At 56.0% G+C, this 17,112-nt stretch overlaps 3 protein-coding genes and 1 non-coding gene across 4 annotated transcripts; all 4 read right to left on the bottom strand.

Annotated features, from left to right (window-relative positions):
* Nucleotides 1-397: 397 nt before the first annotated feature.
* SCHCODRAFT_02528830 (uncharacterized protein) lies at nucleotides 398-2,736 on the bottom strand. The gene is made up of 5 exons (XM_003038724.2): nucleotides 2,633-2,736; nucleotides 2,005-2,585; nucleotides 1,698-1,952; nucleotides 1,509-1,649; nucleotides 398-1,451 (listed from the first exon to the last, which is right to left on the bottom strand). The coding sequence occupies exons 2-5, from the start codon at nucleotides 2,248-2,250 to the stop codon at nucleotides 642-644; spliced, it is 1,452 nt and encodes a 483-aa protein (XP_003038770.1). The 5' UTR covers nucleotides 2,251-2,585; nucleotides 2,633-2,736; the 3' UTR covers nucleotides 398-641.
* A 369-nt stretch (nucleotides 2,737-3,105) lies between these two features.
* SCHCODRAFT_02662880 (P-loop containing nucleoside triphosphate hydrolase protein) lies at nucleotides 3,106-7,832 on the bottom strand (the record flags this gene model as incomplete). The annotated part of the gene is made up of 8 exons (XM_003038725.2): nucleotides 3,106-3,243; nucleotides 3,292-4,016; nucleotides 4,070-4,994; nucleotides 5,045-6,261; nucleotides 6,311-6,519; nucleotides 6,570-7,228; nucleotides 7,279-7,455; nucleotides 7,503-7,832. 8 exons carry the CDS (start codon nucleotides 7,830-7,832, stop codon nucleotides 3,106-3,108), a joined length of 4,380 nt encoding a protein of 1,459 aa, XP_003038771.1.
* A 1,288-nt stretch (nucleotides 7,833-9,120) lies between these two features.
* Nucleotides 9,121-16,549, bottom strand: SCHCODRAFT_02489677 (uncharacterized protein; the record flags this gene model as incomplete). The annotated part of the gene is made up of 26 exons (XM_003038726.2): nucleotides 9,121-9,243; nucleotides 9,296-9,319; nucleotides 9,371-9,498; nucleotides 9,551-9,797; nucleotides 9,847-10,481; nucleotides 10,531-10,556; nucleotides 10,611-10,824; nucleotides 10,959-11,131; nucleotides 11,184-11,623; nucleotides 11,679-11,754; nucleotides 11,802-11,904; nucleotides 11,957-12,080; nucleotides 12,116-12,240; nucleotides 12,288-12,549; nucleotides 12,600-12,758; nucleotides 12,808-12,856; nucleotides 12,955-13,009; nucleotides 13,062-13,270; nucleotides 13,321-14,036; nucleotides 14,092-14,256; nucleotides 14,307-14,667; nucleotides 14,941-15,100; nucleotides 15,193-15,256; nucleotides 15,597-15,641; nucleotides 16,034-16,251; nucleotides 16,300-16,549. 26 exons carry the CDS (start codon nucleotides 16,547-16,549, stop codon nucleotides 9,121-9,123), a joined length of 5,151 nt encoding a protein of 1,716 aa, XP_003038772.1.
* A 463-nt stretch (nucleotides 16,550-17,012) lies between these two features.
* SCHCODRAFT_t27 lies at nucleotides 17,013-17,099 on the bottom strand. The gene has a single exon. It is a non-coding gene; the product is annotated as a tRNA-Lys (tRNA).
* Between the last annotated feature and the right edge of the window lie 13 nt (nucleotides 17,100-17,112).

The following is a 17,112-nucleotide window of genomic DNA, read 5'->3' as shown; positions in this document are numbered from 1 at the left end:
CTACGCCCAAAAACATGGTATGCGCATTTTTAGATGTCAAAAGACCGTCTTTTTGGTCACAGCGCTTTTTTACCCGTGAAATGTCCATCTTCTTTGTGTCAAAAAGGCATACAAAAACTGAATCTTTTTGGCAACAAAAGCCCTCTCTTTTTCAGCTCTTTTTCAGTGGCAAAAAGACGTCTCAAAAGACCGTCTTTTTCGACGTCTTTTTGGCCCCAAAAACATGCTCTTTTTCGACGCAGAATGACCATCTTTTTGAGCACCTTTTTGAGCGTCTTTTTAAGCATGTTTTTGCCCCCAAAAAAATCGCCTTGCCACTCGTGTTAACTACCGTGCCAATGTCTTCACCATTTGGCTGGAAAGATGAACTTGAGCATTGAAAGTGACCGCCGGCATTATATCACATTCCAGAGATGCATTGAAGAATCTGGTTATTGAAATCTGAAGGTCGAAGAAGAAAAAGGTACGGTGCGAATACTACAACTACTAAAAGGTGATTACAAAAAAGTCGAGTCCATACTAAGGTAGATGAGGGTATCAAAGATGCGAAGAAACAAAGAACACGACAGAGATGATGAGAGATACAGCGATGAGAGGAAAGAAGAATACGGGATATCAAACAAGCCATGTCGGTAACAGTCTTACAAGAAACCAACCAAGGAGCGCGGTGCAGAGCATGCAGCTGCTAGCAGGCGGCTACCCACCTTCGTCAAGTTGCAACGACGAGACGCTTCGGTCGTCTTCGTCATCTTCGTTGCTGAGGTCTTCTTCATTTCAGCCAGCGTCCGCCTCGTCTTCTCCGGGACCATGCAAGGCGGCACCTCGACGCGCTCGCGGTCGGCTTGCGGAGTGCGCAATTTCTTGCTGGGGAGCTCGGGTTTCCGCGCGGCAAGAGCGATAGACCGACGATGGAGTTCTTTCCGCTCGGCCTTCAGCTGTGCACAGTAGCGGGCCTGCTTCGCCTCGGCCTCGCGCTGGGCGGCGGTCTTGATCGTCGTGCGCTTGCGCTTCTTGTCGGCGAGGATGGCGTCGGGCGAGTGTGGGTAACGCTGGACGAGCTCGTCCATGATGGGCTCGGAGAAGCGCGGCAGAAGGGACTCGTCGAGAGAAGAGGAGGCAAGCTGGCGAGGAGAAGTAGAGTAGAGCTCCGGACGAGCCAGCGAAGCGTGCATGGCAGCAGTCGAAGAGTCGAGTTGCCTCAAAGCGTTGTAGGCATTCGCGTGGGTCGGCTCAGGAAGCGGCGGGGGCACGAACGGGTGGAACAGGCGTCCAAACTGCGGCGCCACAAACTCCTGAGGACCGTGGTATGGGAAGAAGGGGACGGAGTAGTTCTCGCTGTTTGGCGAGGTGTCCATCGCATCGGGGTCGGGAAGGCAGATCTCCATAGCCCACGGGTCGTCGACGTCCATGGGCTCGTCTTCTTGGATGTTAGTGACAGCGCTCCAGGTGCTCTGAGCAAAGCTCGTGAGTCAGAGACGGTACGATGTGCATCAGAAATGCACACATACCGGCAACCCGAACGCGCTGGCTGTAGAAGGGGAGGGGTTGGACGGGTTGAAGTTGAAGTTAAAGTGTGGAACACGCGCGTTGTAGGCGGCGGCGAAGGCATTGGGGTTGCAGTTGAAGGCGCTGGCGATGGTGGAGGGCTTCTGTGGCAAAGTGAGTGGAAGTTTAGAGCATACGAATGAAGAGCGTACCTGCAGCGCGGGTGCGCTAGCCTGGTTTGAGGGGAGATAAGGGTTGACGAAGGTGCGGGTAGGAGGGCGCGCGCTAGCCTGCATGGGTGGGAATGCGCTGCGGCGCACGACTACTGCATTCGGATTGGTGATGAACGCGCTGGTGGGGATGGTGTGTGTGGCAATGGTCTTCCGCGCGATGGCAGATGGGCCGGATTTGGTCCCAGTGATCGAGAAGGGCAGGGCAGCCATAGGCGCCGCATCGGCTAGGTGATTCTGCATGGATCGTCAGCTACGTCCCTTCCCCCAGGACCGCGAGTAAGCTCACGGTGACATCCTTGAGGGGAGGCTTGTTGCTGCGAGAGCCGAGCGGGATCGTGTTGGCGCCCGAGGCGAGCTGCGGCTGATTCTTGGCACCGTCCAGGACGAAGGCGGCCAAAGAGTCTGCGAGGGATTCGGGGTCCATGGTTTGATTGTTCTGAGAGCGCGGGCTTGCGTTCGAGCTGCGCTTCAGGCCAAAGTTCTCGGGGGAGGCAGCAAAGGTAGTGGAAGCAGGGGCAGTCTGGATGGACATCTCTGAATGTGTGAATTGGATGGCGGATTGGCGCTTGGCTTTCTGGTAGCGATAGACTCGATGTCTTTCTCAACTTTAGTTGGGAAGTATAGGAAGGGTCTTCCTACACAAAGCGCCGCCGTATTATACCTGCCCACACCCCAGGTCAAAGCCTGCATATGTCAAGAAGGTCGTGGCATTGTGAACCAGAAGGGTCACAAAGGTACTGCTTCTTGCAGGCTTCGACGACATACACCGTACGCCTCGTGCTGATGATGAGCAAATTGTCAATTCAGTAGCGAGAAGTGGGGCACTTATCGAGGTCTATGTCACCCGCTTGAACAGCGCCCGGAGTGCTGGTTGCCATGAGGCAGGCTGTGTTTTATGTTGGCAACGGCGGGTCCTGGCTGACATCGTCTGCGGAGAGGCAGTTCTTCAACAGCATTGCGAAGGGCGTCCGGCCTGCCGCTGAGCATTGTGGCAAATCGATGAGTGTGCTGTAGGCGGCGGGAACAGCAGCAGGGTAAAGCAGAACGGCATGGGTTATCGTGATCAAGCGGCGATCAACAGACTGCTTCCGCGTTGCTTCCGGTGATAGCACGCTTCTCCTTTTGGAAGCTTCCCACCGGACGCCCATAACATTTGTGGCAATCCAGCCCAGTCATCGATAGATGTCCGAGTAGACAGCTCAATGCAACTGACTAGTTATGGCCACGTCTGATTGTAGAGACCGGTCGAGTTTTGCGCAAGAAGTTGTCATTGGCAGTAACGCCTAGTATAATATGGATGCGGCAAGTAAATAAAATAAGTAGATGCAAGGTATGTTACATGTATCAACGAACGACTCTCCACTCTCAAAAGCGATGCTTTCCATCCTCACGCTGCTCCAGCCATCGCATATAACTTATCCTTGTCCCCAGACTCGTCCACAAGCGACTTCAAGATGCCACCGCGCTTCCCTAGTAACTCCCGCGGACTCGCAAACTCGACCAATCGGCCAGCATCAAGCACCATCTACAGAGCTGTTAGTTGCGTATAGTAAGAGGACGATAAGCGACTCACGATTTTATCCGAATCCATGATCGTCTGCAAACGATGCGCGACGGTGATGAGCGTCACGTCGGCAGGCAGGTTCTTCCGGAGCGACTCCTGGATGATGTTGTCCGTCTGGTAGTCGATCGCCGACGTCGCCTCATCGAGAATGAGCACCTTGCTGCCGCGTACGAGTGCGCGAGCAAGAGCGAGGATCTGCCTCTGCCCCACTGACAAGTTGCTGCCACCGCTCGTAATCGTGCTGTCCAGCGTGATGCGACCCTCGTCCATGTTGCTCTGCAGCGCGAAGAGGCCCGCGGAGCGCAATGCGTCATTCAGCGCCGCGTCGTCGTGCTCGCCGGCAGGGTCGAGGTTCTCGCGCAGTGAGCCAGCGAGGAGCTCGGGCACCTGGGGGATGATCGTGATGTTCGAGCGCAGCGAATCGAGGTTGACGGCGTGCGTCTCGAGGCCATCGTAGAAGATCTTTCCCTCGGTCGGGATGCAGCGGAGGAGAGACAGGGTTAGCGAACTCTTGCCCGACCCGGTACGTCCGACGACGCCGACGCGCTGACCGGACTTGATGTCGAAGCTGAGGTCCTTCAACACCTTCGGGCCGTCGACGGAGTACTTGGCGCAGAGCTTCTCAACGCGCAGTTCACCGCTGGACGGCCAGTATGCGGGAGGCTTGCCCTGCTGGGTGGGCTTGGGCTCCTGCTCGACGTCGAGGTAACCACGGATACGCTCGAGACTGTTGCCTGGAAGAACGGAGTCAGATAACCTAATACTCATAGGCAAGCCAAGTACTCACTCTCAACCTCAAGTTCATTCGCGATACGGACCCAATTCAGGATGAGCTCGCTCAAACCGACAGCCATGTTAAGCGAGAAACCGGTGGAAGACGAGCTCCGCGCGCCCTGAACGTAGACCAGGTACGCCGCAAGTGACGCTGTGAGCAGCGCACCCAGGTTCTGCACGCGCACCGAGATCCAGCGGTTCAGGTTGTACATATTGCGCACAGGGCGAATATACCCGTCGAGGCGGTGCATCGACTCTGCCTTGAAGCGCTCCTCGACACCGTATGCACGGATCGACGGCAAGCCCGATATCGTCGTCCCAAAGTGCGCAAGCACCGGCGCACGCGCGTTCGACAGCTCGCGCTTGACCGACAGCTGCGCCTTGATGTACACCTGGCCGCAGAACCCACCGATCATGAAGACGATCGCGCCGGTGAGCAGGAAGATGGGCGTCATGACCACGACGGCGATGAGCTTGGCGATCATGGTGACCGTGCTCTCGCAGAAGAGGTACAGCTGGTTCTGCACGCCGTCATCGATGGAGCGGATGTCCTGCGTGCAGCGCGCGATGACGCGGGAGGTGGGCGTGATGTCGAGCCAGCGGAGGGTGCTGCCGAGGATGCTCTCGAGGAGCTTGGTGTGGATGGCGCGGGACGCTTTGAGGGCGGCGAGGGTGTAGCAAATGTACACGATGCAGTTCATGACGACAGCCGCGACGACGATGAGGCCGTAGAGCCCGAGGTAGTACAGAGGCTTCACTTCCGAGGGGTCGTGCGTGTCATACTGGGATGCCCAGTGACCGAGAAACCAGGTGATGGAGACGACGGTCGTCTGTACCATGCCCATGCCGAGGAGGAAGAATAGGAAGAAGATGTACGGGTGCTCATTGCTCATGCCGGCCAGGTAGAGCTTGAAGGCGCCCCAGCTTATATGACCAGTCTGACCGCTAGTCAGCGCGAGTGCAGGAGCAGAACATACCCACGACATACCTCGACCTCTTCCGCCAAAATGAGCTTGCCGTCTGACACAGGCTCCGCGGGGCCCGCCTCCTGAGCAGGCGCAGCAGCAGCTGGTGCAGGAGCAGCCTCACCCTTCTCTTCCTCGACCTCCTTCTCGTGCTCCTTCTCCAGTTCCTCCTTGATGAGCTCCGGCTCATGCGAAAAGACATCGGAGGGCGCGCCATGCGAAGAGACCGAACCGTCGACGTGCAAGCAGACCACATACGACGCAACTGAGCGCGTCATGGCGATGTTGTGCGTCACAAGGATAACCGTGCGGCCCTTCACCAACTCGCTGCGCAAACACTTCTCGACGATCCACTTCGCCGTGTGCACGTCGAGCGCCGCGAGGATGTCGTCCAAGAGCAGGATCTTCGCCGGAGAGTAGATCGCGCGAGCGAGTGTGATGCGCGCCTTCTGGCCACCAGAGAGCGTCAGCCCCTTCTCGCCAACCTCCGTCTGGTCACCCGCGCCGAAGAGCTCGAGGTCGCGCGCCAAGCCGCAAGCCTCGATGACACGCCTGTAGCGGTCCTCGTCGTAGGCGTAGCCGAAGATGACGTTGTTCTTGATCGTGTCGTTGAGCACCCAGGCCTCCTGCGCTGCGTACGCGACACCGTCCTCGCGCGGGAGGCTGAACCAAGAGTCGGGGACAGTGGGAACGAAGTGCATCTCGCCCAGAAGCGCCATGAGCAAGCTGGTCTTGCCCGAGCCGGTAGGTCCGACGACCAGGTTGACCTGACCGGGCTTGAATGTGACCTCGCCATCAACGGAGAGCGTGAAGCCGCTCTTGGCCGGTGAGCTCGTACCACGGTGCGCGTCGCCCGACGACCATGAGAACTTGGCGTTCCGGAAGCCGATCTTGTCCGAGCGCTCGATCTCGTCGACGACGGTCAGAGGCAAGGTGGCCGCATCCTTCGACTCTGCGCAGTACTCATCGAGCAGCTCAGTGTTCTTCAAGAAGTCGTTGATGCGGTCGGCAGAGACCTTCGCTGACATCGCGGCAGTGAGCTCCAAACTGGTCATGTACAGGTACTCCTGCAGCCGGTCGAGGAGGGCCATCGTCGAGAACACAACAGACGCGTTCAGCTCCTTGCCCATGAAGAGGGTGTAACAGCTGTACGTCGTGCCCATGGTGATCAAAGGCGAGGTGAACGAGAACATCCGGCTTCCAAAGTTCAAGAGCCGACGGCGCCAGAGCCAGGTGAGCTCTAACGACAATGTGAGCCAGTGTCACCAGTACATCGTGAGTTTACTCACCCTCCTCGCGGCGGTCGTCGATCTTGCCTAGCGTCGTCTTCTCCCAGCCGAAGAGCTTGATCATGCGGATGACGTTCATCGTCTCGGAGACAAGCTGGATGCGCGCGTCCGCCTTCTTCAAGCGCTCAGTCTGAACTACCTGGATCTGCTTGGCTATCCACCCGGGCACGACCATCATGGCAAGGATGGTCGCAAACGAGACGAAGGCACTATGAACAATGTCAGCGTACGCGCAATGAAAGAGGAAAGAGTTACTTACGCCCAACCAATGATCACATAGAGGAAGGCAATGGTAATGGTGATCTGGAAGGGGACGATGAAAAGCAGCACGAAGTCGCGCGCAGCCGTCACGTTGGCCAAGTCGGTGGTGACCAAGTTGTTGATCATGCCGACAATGTGCTGGCCGTTATCCGCCTTCTGGGCCTCCTTCGCCGGCTCCTCATTGGCAGCCACCGTGCGCGTCTCGATCGACGACGCATCACCGACAGTCTCCTCGTCCTCGCCAGCCTCGCTCGACGCGGCCGAAGGTGCCTTCTTCGGGGCCTCCGACGGCATTGACGAACCAGCCGAGTCGGCCTTCATGCGGATGCGCAGCGCGTGCTCGTACAACAGCTGCGTGATCATGCTGTCTGCCTGCGCGAAGTTGTGCGTCGAGATGTAGAGGAAGGTGTTCAGCGCGAGCGACATCAGGGAGGGGCCGATGAAAAGCCACATAATCCAGAACCACGGGCGCATGGTCGCGCCCTCGCCGTGCGTCTCGAAGTAGCTGAGCAGGTTGAAGATGCCGAGTGGCGCGGCGAAGGTCATGACGCCGTAGAATAGCATGCTGGCGGTCATGGTAGCGAGCTCGACACGGAAGACGCGCAGCAGGTTCCAGATGATGTGACGGTCCTTCGCCCCGGAGAACTTATCGAGATGCTAGAGGCTATGGGTCAGATCGCGTACAGAGGAACTTATTGAAAACATACAGGGAACGCCCTCTTCTTCAGGTTGGCGGCGTAGTCGAAGTCGGCATTGGGAGGTAGGTCCTCCTTCGTCATGTGCGCCACCTTCTGCGCTTTCCAAAGCACACAGTCCATGTAGGAGAAGGTAGCTAAGGAGAGGATCGATGCCGTCTGTTCCGGGGCCGTCTCCGTCTGGGGGTGCTGGAGAGACGTGAGGCAGAGTTTCGACGACCATAGGAATGCCTTACCTCTGGGTCCACCGAAGTATATATCCGCGGAATGCACACTGGCACCGCAATGCCCGTCAAGAACATGAGAGCGATCTTGCCCCATAGGAAGTCGCCCTCCGCCTCATCACGAGGTGATAGCGTGTAGGTGGCGAGCGGGAAGAGATCGCGATAGAAGTATACGCCAGAGAATACCAAAAGCAGTACAGTTGCATGACGGGAAGCGATCTTGCTCGTCCATCCAGTCGTAAATGTGTTCAAACAGGTCAGGAAGGTGATGTATGCAGTTGTTATGATAGACGCAAGCTGCACACGCTTGTCGGGAAGAGGCGAGGCGATGAACAGCGACATGAGGGTGATGGCCCCTAGGAAGCGAATGAGGCTGTAGGTGAAGATTGCGCAACCACCGCGGCGAGCAACGAAGTGCTGCAGTCGTGGGGTAAGACCAGACGGTGTCTCTTCCGCATTGTCATCGCCGGGAGTGCGTCTTGAGCGCCAGTAGTGGATCGCGGAGTGGAGGGCAAGCCATGCAGCAGACGCGGCAGCAAGATACGAAGGAACGACTCTAGAATCACGCCAGACATCGTCGCCGGAGCTTGTGATGGAGCTACCAAAGGATGAGTATTCTATCCAAGAAAGAAGAAAGAAGCATGGACGCACAAGCTCTCAGGCGTCGTAAACCAGGGTACATCTAGCAGACTGCTGAAGGCAGCCTGACTTGCCCATGGCGCATCAAAATGGGTCTGCGCAAGTCGACCCTCCATCGTGGCGGAGTAGACAAGGCTTTGGGGGACTAGCGGAAACCTTCACCCTCCGCAACGGATTGCTATATAGCATCTGTGCTTATTGCCTACTGGCCGCGAGGGGAACTTCATGATTTCCGGAGGTAAGAGGTCTTTGATGTGACGGTCGTCGTGTTGCATCAGACTCGACTGGGTTAGGCGGCGCTGCTCTCGGCCATGAAACATGGCTCCTCAACGACATTCCGTGTTGAAAGGAGTGGCAGCGCTGTGATCGACGAAGAGGACAAGACATTGAAGACGCGAAGGCGGCACGGTGACGCTGCAGTACAGCGAGCCAGAGTTCCCACGCCACCACGAATCAAGTTTCCTTTCCCACGTCAACGTTCATCCAAGGCAGCCGTCAACCGTACTGTATAACTAGTCTGTAGCATCTATGAGATCAAGCAATAGAGTGAGTCTGCCCAGGATTTTACAGCGCTTTTTCAAATCCAACAGTTATTATATTTTGGTGAAAGTTCTTCCCGAACGCTCGAAATGTTTGGGAGGGCCGGCAGAAATTACTTCGGACGCGCGATCTACTCATGATATCACAACCTGGCCCGCCCTCTGGCACGACGACTGTCGCTCCTCCGCTCTCCCAAGCTTCACTACAGGGCACGGTTCGATTGCCTGGGCCTCACCCACCGCTTTCTCAGTGTCCAACGCCGGCCTTCGAGCATACACAACCTATAAGGTGCTGGAATGGGCGTCGGGATTTTTGGCAAATATTTGAAGATCGCCGTGAAGTTCATTGTCTTTGATACAAGAAATTCGTGAAAGAACATTGCTTTTGAGGTTGTTTTTCGTGTAAAATCCTAGGCAGACTCACTCTAATATGTATATAGTCCGAGTCTACTCTACACCCGAGCCTTCCCTTCCGCCATTGCGTACAAGGTGGCCCTGTCCCCGGACTCGTCCACGAGCGCCTTCAATCGCCCACCCTCCTTTTTGAGCAACTCGGCGGGGCTGTCGAACTCAGCCTGTAAAGACGTGGTCAATCAAAGTCCCATTGATGTCATACAGACCACTTACAATGCGACCAGCGTCGAGGACCAGCTGCAAACCAACGCATGAGCAACGTGTTCCGTTAGATAGGTGCTCACTCACAATCTTGTCTGCGTCCATGATGGTCTGCAGCCGATGTGCGATGGTAATGAGCGTCACATCGTTCTTCAAGTTTTGGCGCAACGACTCCTGGATGATGTTATCCGTCTTGTAGTCGATCGCGGACGTTGCTGCAAGATAACTATGAGCGACCGCCAGCTGCATGAAGAGCAAGCATCTTACCCTCGTCGAGAATCAGCAGCTTGCTTCCGCGGACGATGGCACGGGCAAGAGCCAAGATCTGACGCTGACCAACGGACAAATTACTTCCACCGCTCGCGATGGCGCTGTCCAGGGTGATGCGGCCCTCGTCCATGTCACTCTGAAGTGCGAAAAGACCTGCCGAGCGCAGTGCATCGTTCAAGACCGCATCGTCATACTGGTCGAAGGGGTCCAGGTTTTCGCGAAGCGTCCCACTAAGGAGCTCGGGCTATGAGAGTGGTCAGCAACCGTGTTCCTACCACAATCAACACGCGCACCATCTGCGGGATGATGGTGATATTCGAGCGCAAGGCATCCAAGTTGACGCTCGACGTGTTCAATCCATCATAGTACACCGCTCCCTCCGTTGGAATGCAACGCAACAGCGACAACGTCAGCGAGCTCTTGCCCGATCCCGTGCGACCAACAACGCCGATGCGCTGGCCGGAGGTGACCTCGAAGTTGATGTTTTTGAGGACCAGCGGACCATCCTTCGAGTATCGAGCGCAGAGGTTCTCGACCTTCAGGGAGCCGCTGGCAGGCCAGTACGCAGGCGGCTTGCCTTCCTCGGTAGCCTGTGGCTCTTGCTCGATGTTGAGGTAGTGGCCGATACGCTCCAAGCTGTTCCCCTCAATCTCCAACTCGTTTCCAAGGCGCACCCAGAACAAGATGAGCTCGCTGAACCCGACCGCCATATTGAGAGCGAAGCCAGTCTGCGATGACCCCCGCGTGCTCTTCTCCCACAGCAGGAAAGCACCGAGGGAGGCAGCCAGGATCGACCCCAGGGTCTCAATACGTACAGACACCCAGCGGTTGAGGTTGTACAGCGGACGCGCAAGACGCATATAATTGTCCAGGCGGCTCATGGACTCGTTCTTGAAGCGTTCTTGTACGCCGTACGCACGGATGGACGCTGGAAAATATGTCAGAGACTGTGCTATGATCGGAGAGTTGCAACGCACTCAGTCCAGCAGTCGTGGCGCTGAAGCTGTAAGGATCTCGTCAGCAAAGTTGACATCCACATGGAACAATCAGCACGCACTGTCCGAGCACAGGCGCCTTCGCGTTAGACAACTCTCGCTTGATGGAGAGCTGCGCCTGGATGTACATCTGACCGAGGAAGCCACCCATCATGAAGACGATAGCGCCCATGAGCAGGAATATCGGAGTCATAAGGCAAACGGCAATGAGCTTCGCGATCATCGTGACAGTCGTCTCTGAGAAGAGGTAGAACATGTGCGAGACAGTATCGTCCACTGCGAAGGTAGCAAAGTCAGCGTTAGAGTATTTCAGTAGGAAAAGCACCTACTGGAACGGATGTCCTGCGTGCAGCGAGTAATCACTAGACACGGTCGTTAATTCTCGAAGACACGCGGATAAGACGACATACCTCGCGCGGTCGGAGTGACGTCCAGCCACCTCAGGGTGCTGCCCAGAATCGACTCGATGAGTCTGTAGTGAAGCCTGCGCGATGCCCGAAGGGCCGCCACGGTAAAGAATACGACGACCACGACGTTCATGAGAACGCAGACGATGACGATGAGCGCATAGAAGCCCAGGTAGCTAACGAAGACCATGAGCATCGCAGGTAAGGTCAACAGCATGCAAAACTCACAAGAGCGGGTCAACCTCCGAAGGGTCATGCGTCTCGTACTGCGACGCCCACCAGCCAAGGTAGTAGGTGATGGACACGAAGAGGGACTGCACCATAAGGATCCCGAACAGGAAGGCGAGCAGGAAGATGTACGGATGGTCACCGCTCATCGCCGACAGGTAAAGCTTGAGCGCGCTCCAGCTGAGATGACCGGTCTCGACCTCCTCCGCGACGATAAGCTTTCCGTCGCTCTTCGGGGCTGCCTGGTCGTCAGCGGCAGCGGAATCGTCTACCACTTCCTCGGCCTTCTCAATAGCGGCCTGTTCCTCCTTCTCTTCTTGTACGAGCTCTGGCTCGTGAGCGAAGACTTCTTGGGTGGTGCCGTGAGAGGAGACGCAGCCGTCGGTATGGAGCGCCACGGCATACGCAGCAATGGGGCGGGTGAGAGCAACGTTGTGAGTCTGGAAGAGGTCCCTAGGTCAGGCTCTTTCCAAGCACATCAACTTCCCTACGCACCACCAGGATGACGGTACGACCCTTCACGAGGTCGCCGATCAAGCACTTGTCCACGATCCACTTGGCCGTATGAACACTGGCAAAACATCAGCTGAATAGACCTGATGAGATCATAGTACGCACTCCAGCGCAGCGAGGATGTCGTCCAAGAGGAGAACCTCCGTCGACGAGTAAATAGCGCGAGCCAGGGTGATACGAGCCTTTTGACCACCGGACAGAGTAAGACCTGATGAATACTGTCAGCGTTGAACACTGTTGGTCAAGACGCGGAAGCGTACCCTTCTCGCCGACTTCAGTGTTGTCACCAGCATCGAAGAGTTGCAGATCACGCTCGAGTGCACACTGGTACAGGACCTTCTTGTATCGCTCCTCGTCCCAGGGCGCGCCGAAGATGATGTTGTTCTGCAACAACTATCAGCAAGTGTCGACAAAAACACATGCATATTGCTCGCCTTGATTGTGTCGCTCAGAACCCAAGACTCCTGTGCTGCGTACGCCACACCGTTCTCCCTAGGCAAGTTGTACCAGGAATCCGGAACCGATGGGATGAAGTGCATCTCGCCTGTCAACGGTGAGCACACAGATCGCAGGTCGAGAATAGTCACTCACCGAGCAGAGCCATAAGCAGACTCGTCTTGCCTGCGCCCGTAGGCCCTACTATCAAGTTGACAACGCCCTTCCTGAACAAGACCTCGCCCTCGATCTTCAACAGGAAGTTTCGCTTCGACGGCGTCAGGGAGCCGCCAGTATCGTCGGACCAGGTGAACGTTGCGTTCTTGAAGCCGATCTTGTCCTTCCGATCATCGTCTTCGCTGGGCTGGAAGAAGGTTGCCTCCGGGTGCTTTGGTGCGTATTCATCCAGGAGCTCAGCCTGTGGACAGTCAGTTGAAATCTTTGAGGGGGAACATCATGAACGCGTACGTTCTGCAAGAAATCGTTGATACGATCGGCAGAGACCTTCGCGGAGATGGCGTCTGTCAATTCGAAGGTGGCCATGAACAGGTACTCCTGCAAACGGTCGAAGACCGACATGGTACTGAACACAATCGACGCATTCAAGGTCTTCTTCATGAAGATCGTCTAAATCAGTGTCAGTTCAAGTTCAATGTATTCCCCGCATTGGACATACGCTGTCGAGGATGTCAGTAAATGCTTGACGGGTAGAAAAAGCGAGCTTACTAGGTCATGTAGGTCACACCCATAGTAATCAGAGGTGAGATCATGCTTTGGACAAACCATCAAAGCTCGGTTGTAACAGGTTGCACCGTCCACTCACGCGAAGATACGATTAGAAAAGTTAAGGATGCGACGGCGGAAGAGCCAGGTCATCTCTTCAGAATTGTTGAGTATTCCAAGGACCAAAGAGTACTATTCAACACGTACCTTGCTCACGCTTCTGGTCCACCTTGTCAAGCATCCTCTTCTCCCAGCCGAACAACTTGACCATACGGATGACGGTCATCGTCTCCGAGACCAGCTGTACACGACCGTCAGCGCGCTTGAGACGCTCCTGCTGCGTTTGTTGGATCTTCTTGGCGACCCAGGTCGGGAACGGCAGCATGAGGAGGATGGTGGCCAATGAGACGAAAGCGCTGTAATTCTCGTCAGCTTGTAAAAGCATGCCGTTGACCGCTGTGAGTACCTCCATCCAATGATCTTGTACAAAAAGGTGATGGTGATGGCAATTTGGACCGGCACAATGAACAAGATGATGAAGTCGCGCGCCAGCGTCACGTTCGCAAGGTCGGTCGTCACAAGGTTATTAATCTTGCCGACAAGGTGCTGCGACGAAGAATGCGTCTCCTCGCTGGCCTTCTTGTCCTTCGTAGACGAAGCGCTCTGAACAACCGTAGTGCTGGTCTGAGTGTTTTCTGACGAGCTGACGCTTGCCGTGTCAGCGCCTTCTTCCGGTGAGTCCGGCGCAGGTGGGCTGGGAGCACGAGAAGGAGCGCTGGTCGGAGTCTCCGCCTTCATACGGATGCGCAGAGCGTGCTCGTACAGCAGCTGGACGATGATGGTGTGCGCTTGGGCGAGATTGTGTGTTGACGTGTACAGGTACCCATTCCAGGCAACCGTCATGAGCGATGGCCCGACAAAGAGCCAGATGACCCAAAACCAGGGGCGGATTGTGGCACCTTCACCTCCGGTCTCGAAATAGCTGACGATCAGGTGAGTAAAGAGCATCAGGAAGTTGGCCAACCCATACCTGAGAAGGTTGTAGATACCCAAAGGCGCCGAGAAGGTAAGGCAGCCGTATGTAATCATAAGGACGACCATCAGGAAGTACTCCTTCCGGAAGACGCGCAACAAGTTCCATATAATATGCCGCCTTTTCGCCCCAGCGAAGAGGTCCATATGCTGAGACGTCATGAGTGTTACACTTTCAGAATTACCATGTACGTAGCAGACGAACCTTGAAAGCCTTCTCCTTCAGAGGCACTGCACGATCGTAATCGGCCAGCACAGGCATATCGGCAGGCCCTAGGTGCGGCTGCTTCTGTGCTTTCCAGACGATGCCATCGATGAAAGCGAAGGTTGCGATGGACAGCCAAGACGCAGTCTGCTCTGGATTGACAGTCTACGAGCGCTGTCAGAACAACGAGTGCGTACGCAATGAGCTCTACATACCTCGCCACCTGCAGGGATCTCCAGCCTCGGCATGCAGAGAGGTACCACAAGGCCCGCTACGAACAGGAGCGCGAGCTTCACCCACAAGATTGGCCCTTCATCTTCATCGAGCGGCTTGAGAGTATACGTCGCTAGAGGCCAAATGTCCCGGTGAACGTAAACAGCACAAGTGGCGAGAAGGACGAGAGTCGCGTGCCGTGCGAAAAGACCTCTGACAGAAGCACCTCCGACGAGGGAGCCAAGAGCCAAAGCGCTAGCATACGCGTACGTGACGATGGATGCAATGTAGGCAAGCGAGCGGTCGGCAGGGAAGGACGCTGAGAGGACGAGCAACGCGATGGTGCACACCAGCCGGAGGAATCTATAGGCGAAGGTAGCCGTACCACCGACGCGTGCGACATGGTCTTTGAACGGGGATGTGGTGGTGGTGATGACCTCGGCCTGTTCCTTGTTTTCGGAGGGGGTTCCCCTTATACGCGCGTACGCGACATGCGAGGCCAGAAGGAGTACGGAGACAAGAGCAGCACAAATTGGCACTGTACGCGTGTCGTACCAAGAGTCCGATGGTATGCTGGCCGTACTGAGCGCGAGGGAGTGGTTAATGATCGGTCTATTTCCTGTGAATAACACGCACGGTAATTCAGACTCTCCCAACACACTGTACGGTGCTTCAGACGCTCCGAAGAAAGCCTGACTTGACGGCAGGCCAGACGCGCTAAACGCGTCGATCCCCCAGCCGAAGGACCTCATGAAGGTCGTGAACAAGGGCAGGATGGGACTTCCCGAGGAACGCGCTGGTGCGGGGTGAAATCAAGCGCCAGGTACTTCAATTAGAGCAGGATGAGTCAAGCCATTTATCTTATCGCTTCGGGCGCTTGCCGCTCACCGAACCTGACCAGCACGCGATGGCCGAACGGGCACTTAAAAGCCTCGGAGTGCTGGCGAGTATCCTGGTGGTCGTCGCAGGTCGTAGCGACGACGTGGAGTGATCTTGCAGCGTATGCAGGTGGAGGTCTGCACAGGACATGGTGCTGGCTTTTTGGCCGCCATGCTTGCTGACTCGCTCTTGTTTGCTGACTCGCTCTTGCTCACTTGTCGTGCCTTTACGTTCTGACTCGCGTCCTATTGACCAAATGAAGGGCGTATATTTGGATTTTGGCCGCGTTTCGGGTTGGAAAGCATGTGCAGCGGTGTGCAGTCGGTAGGATCATGATCAAGGAAGATAGCGCAAGAGAACGCCGAAGTCCCCTGTTCAGTCGACCGGTCCGACTCAGGCGGCATATGACTCACATAGATCTTCGGGCTCGTTCCCCCAGGGTTGTCGAGCGGGTAGCACTAATTTTGAAGCAGAGAAAAAAAGGCTGCATGAGGAAGAGCCGGACTGGGAGTAGTTTACTGACCGAGACATCAACAGAAAGTGAGATGTGTTCGTGGGCGTTCACCCTCGTAAATAACTTGGTCCATCACCTCGGTGCCAGCCTAGCGGCTAGCTATCGCGCCACCGTGTAGTCCATCCATTGTTCATGGCACAGAGTCCATTGAAGTCCAGCCACATCGACAACGTCCACCGATTATGCCTCTATTCGCAACGGACGCCATACAGCACTCATCTTCAGCTGCCCGCTCGTCGAACCAGTAAGCGGCCACCACTCAACCCCATTCTCCTTCCCCTCCAGCAGATCGTCCAAACGAATCGTGACTTGACCCAAGTTGTGATCCCCGCTCACGATCCTCGCCGTGATGGACATCCTTTCCCTGTCCGCGCAATACAGTTCGTGACTCGCCAGCCACACGGGCGCATCGGATTGGACGAAGGGTCTTGTCTGGAAGACGGGCTTGCCTTCTTGGTTTAGGAGGATCTGAACGCTTGCATTGATGGGCTCCGATAGGCCGCCTCCGCTCAAGTCGCGAGCTTGTATGATGAGAAGGCGCGCGACGCCACTCCCTGAAGACGATCAGCCCACAGTTGCGGTATAGTGATGGACATGCACACAGGTATAGGGCTCGTGTGAGTCGACAGGCGCGAGGGGATGGAAGGACGCGTCCAGTAGTATCTCGCCAGTTGGCTTCGTATCCTTCGCCAGAGGCCTGTTGATCGCAAGTAGAGTGTGCTCATGCTCGAGGGGGGCAAGGTCCAGCGCCGTTCCTCCTAGAAAGGTATGCTTGAAATGACGATGGTAATCGTACACTCCGAGATGTAGCCTGTCGGTAAACGATCGGACAAGGATCGTCAGCGTCTCCATCCAATGTGGGTTCGTACTAAAGCAGCTTCGTCAGATACCTCAGAGGGGGACAAGGAGTGACATCCGCACCTATCATTCGAGGCCTTCGTCCGCGCGATCTCATCCCCCAGAAACCTAGAGACTTTCACGTAGATCTCGGGCGACAAGCCCTGCCGAAAGCTGCTCTTGACGATCTGTGCTGACTGCACATTCAGCTTGAGGACACCTATGGCCTCGATATCCTCGCTGAGCATCGGTGGCGGTTCGCGAGCAAGTAGTGGTGGTTAAGGACCTCCGTCATCATGGCTGTAAAGGACAAGCAGGCACGCTTGCGAGGAGCGCCCTTTCTCACGACGATGGCGGACTGCATGGACGACGTCAGAAAACATAACTCGCTTGCATAGTGCTCGGTCGGTGTGCTAGCTGCACCGGAGTCGAATGCCTCGGGTACGAAGCGAGATCTATCGAGAGCAATGAAGCAAAAAGCCCACCGCGAGGGTCGAACTCGCAGCCTTCAGATGTTTCACTGTTCGTAAAAGTCTGACGCTCTAGCCGATTGAGCTAGGCGGGCTCGATAATAAGCA

Source organism: Schizophyllum commune, assembly GCF_000143185.2.
Source record: "Schizophyllum commune H4-8 unplaced genomic scaffold SCHCOscaffold_2, whole genome shotgun sequence".
In the NCBI taxonomy this organism is placed as follows: domain Eukaryota; kingdom Fungi; phylum Basidiomycota; class Agaricomycetes; order Agaricales; family Schizophyllaceae; genus Schizophyllum; species Schizophyllum commune.
This window is presented reverse-complemented; position numbering and strand designations above follow the sequence as displayed.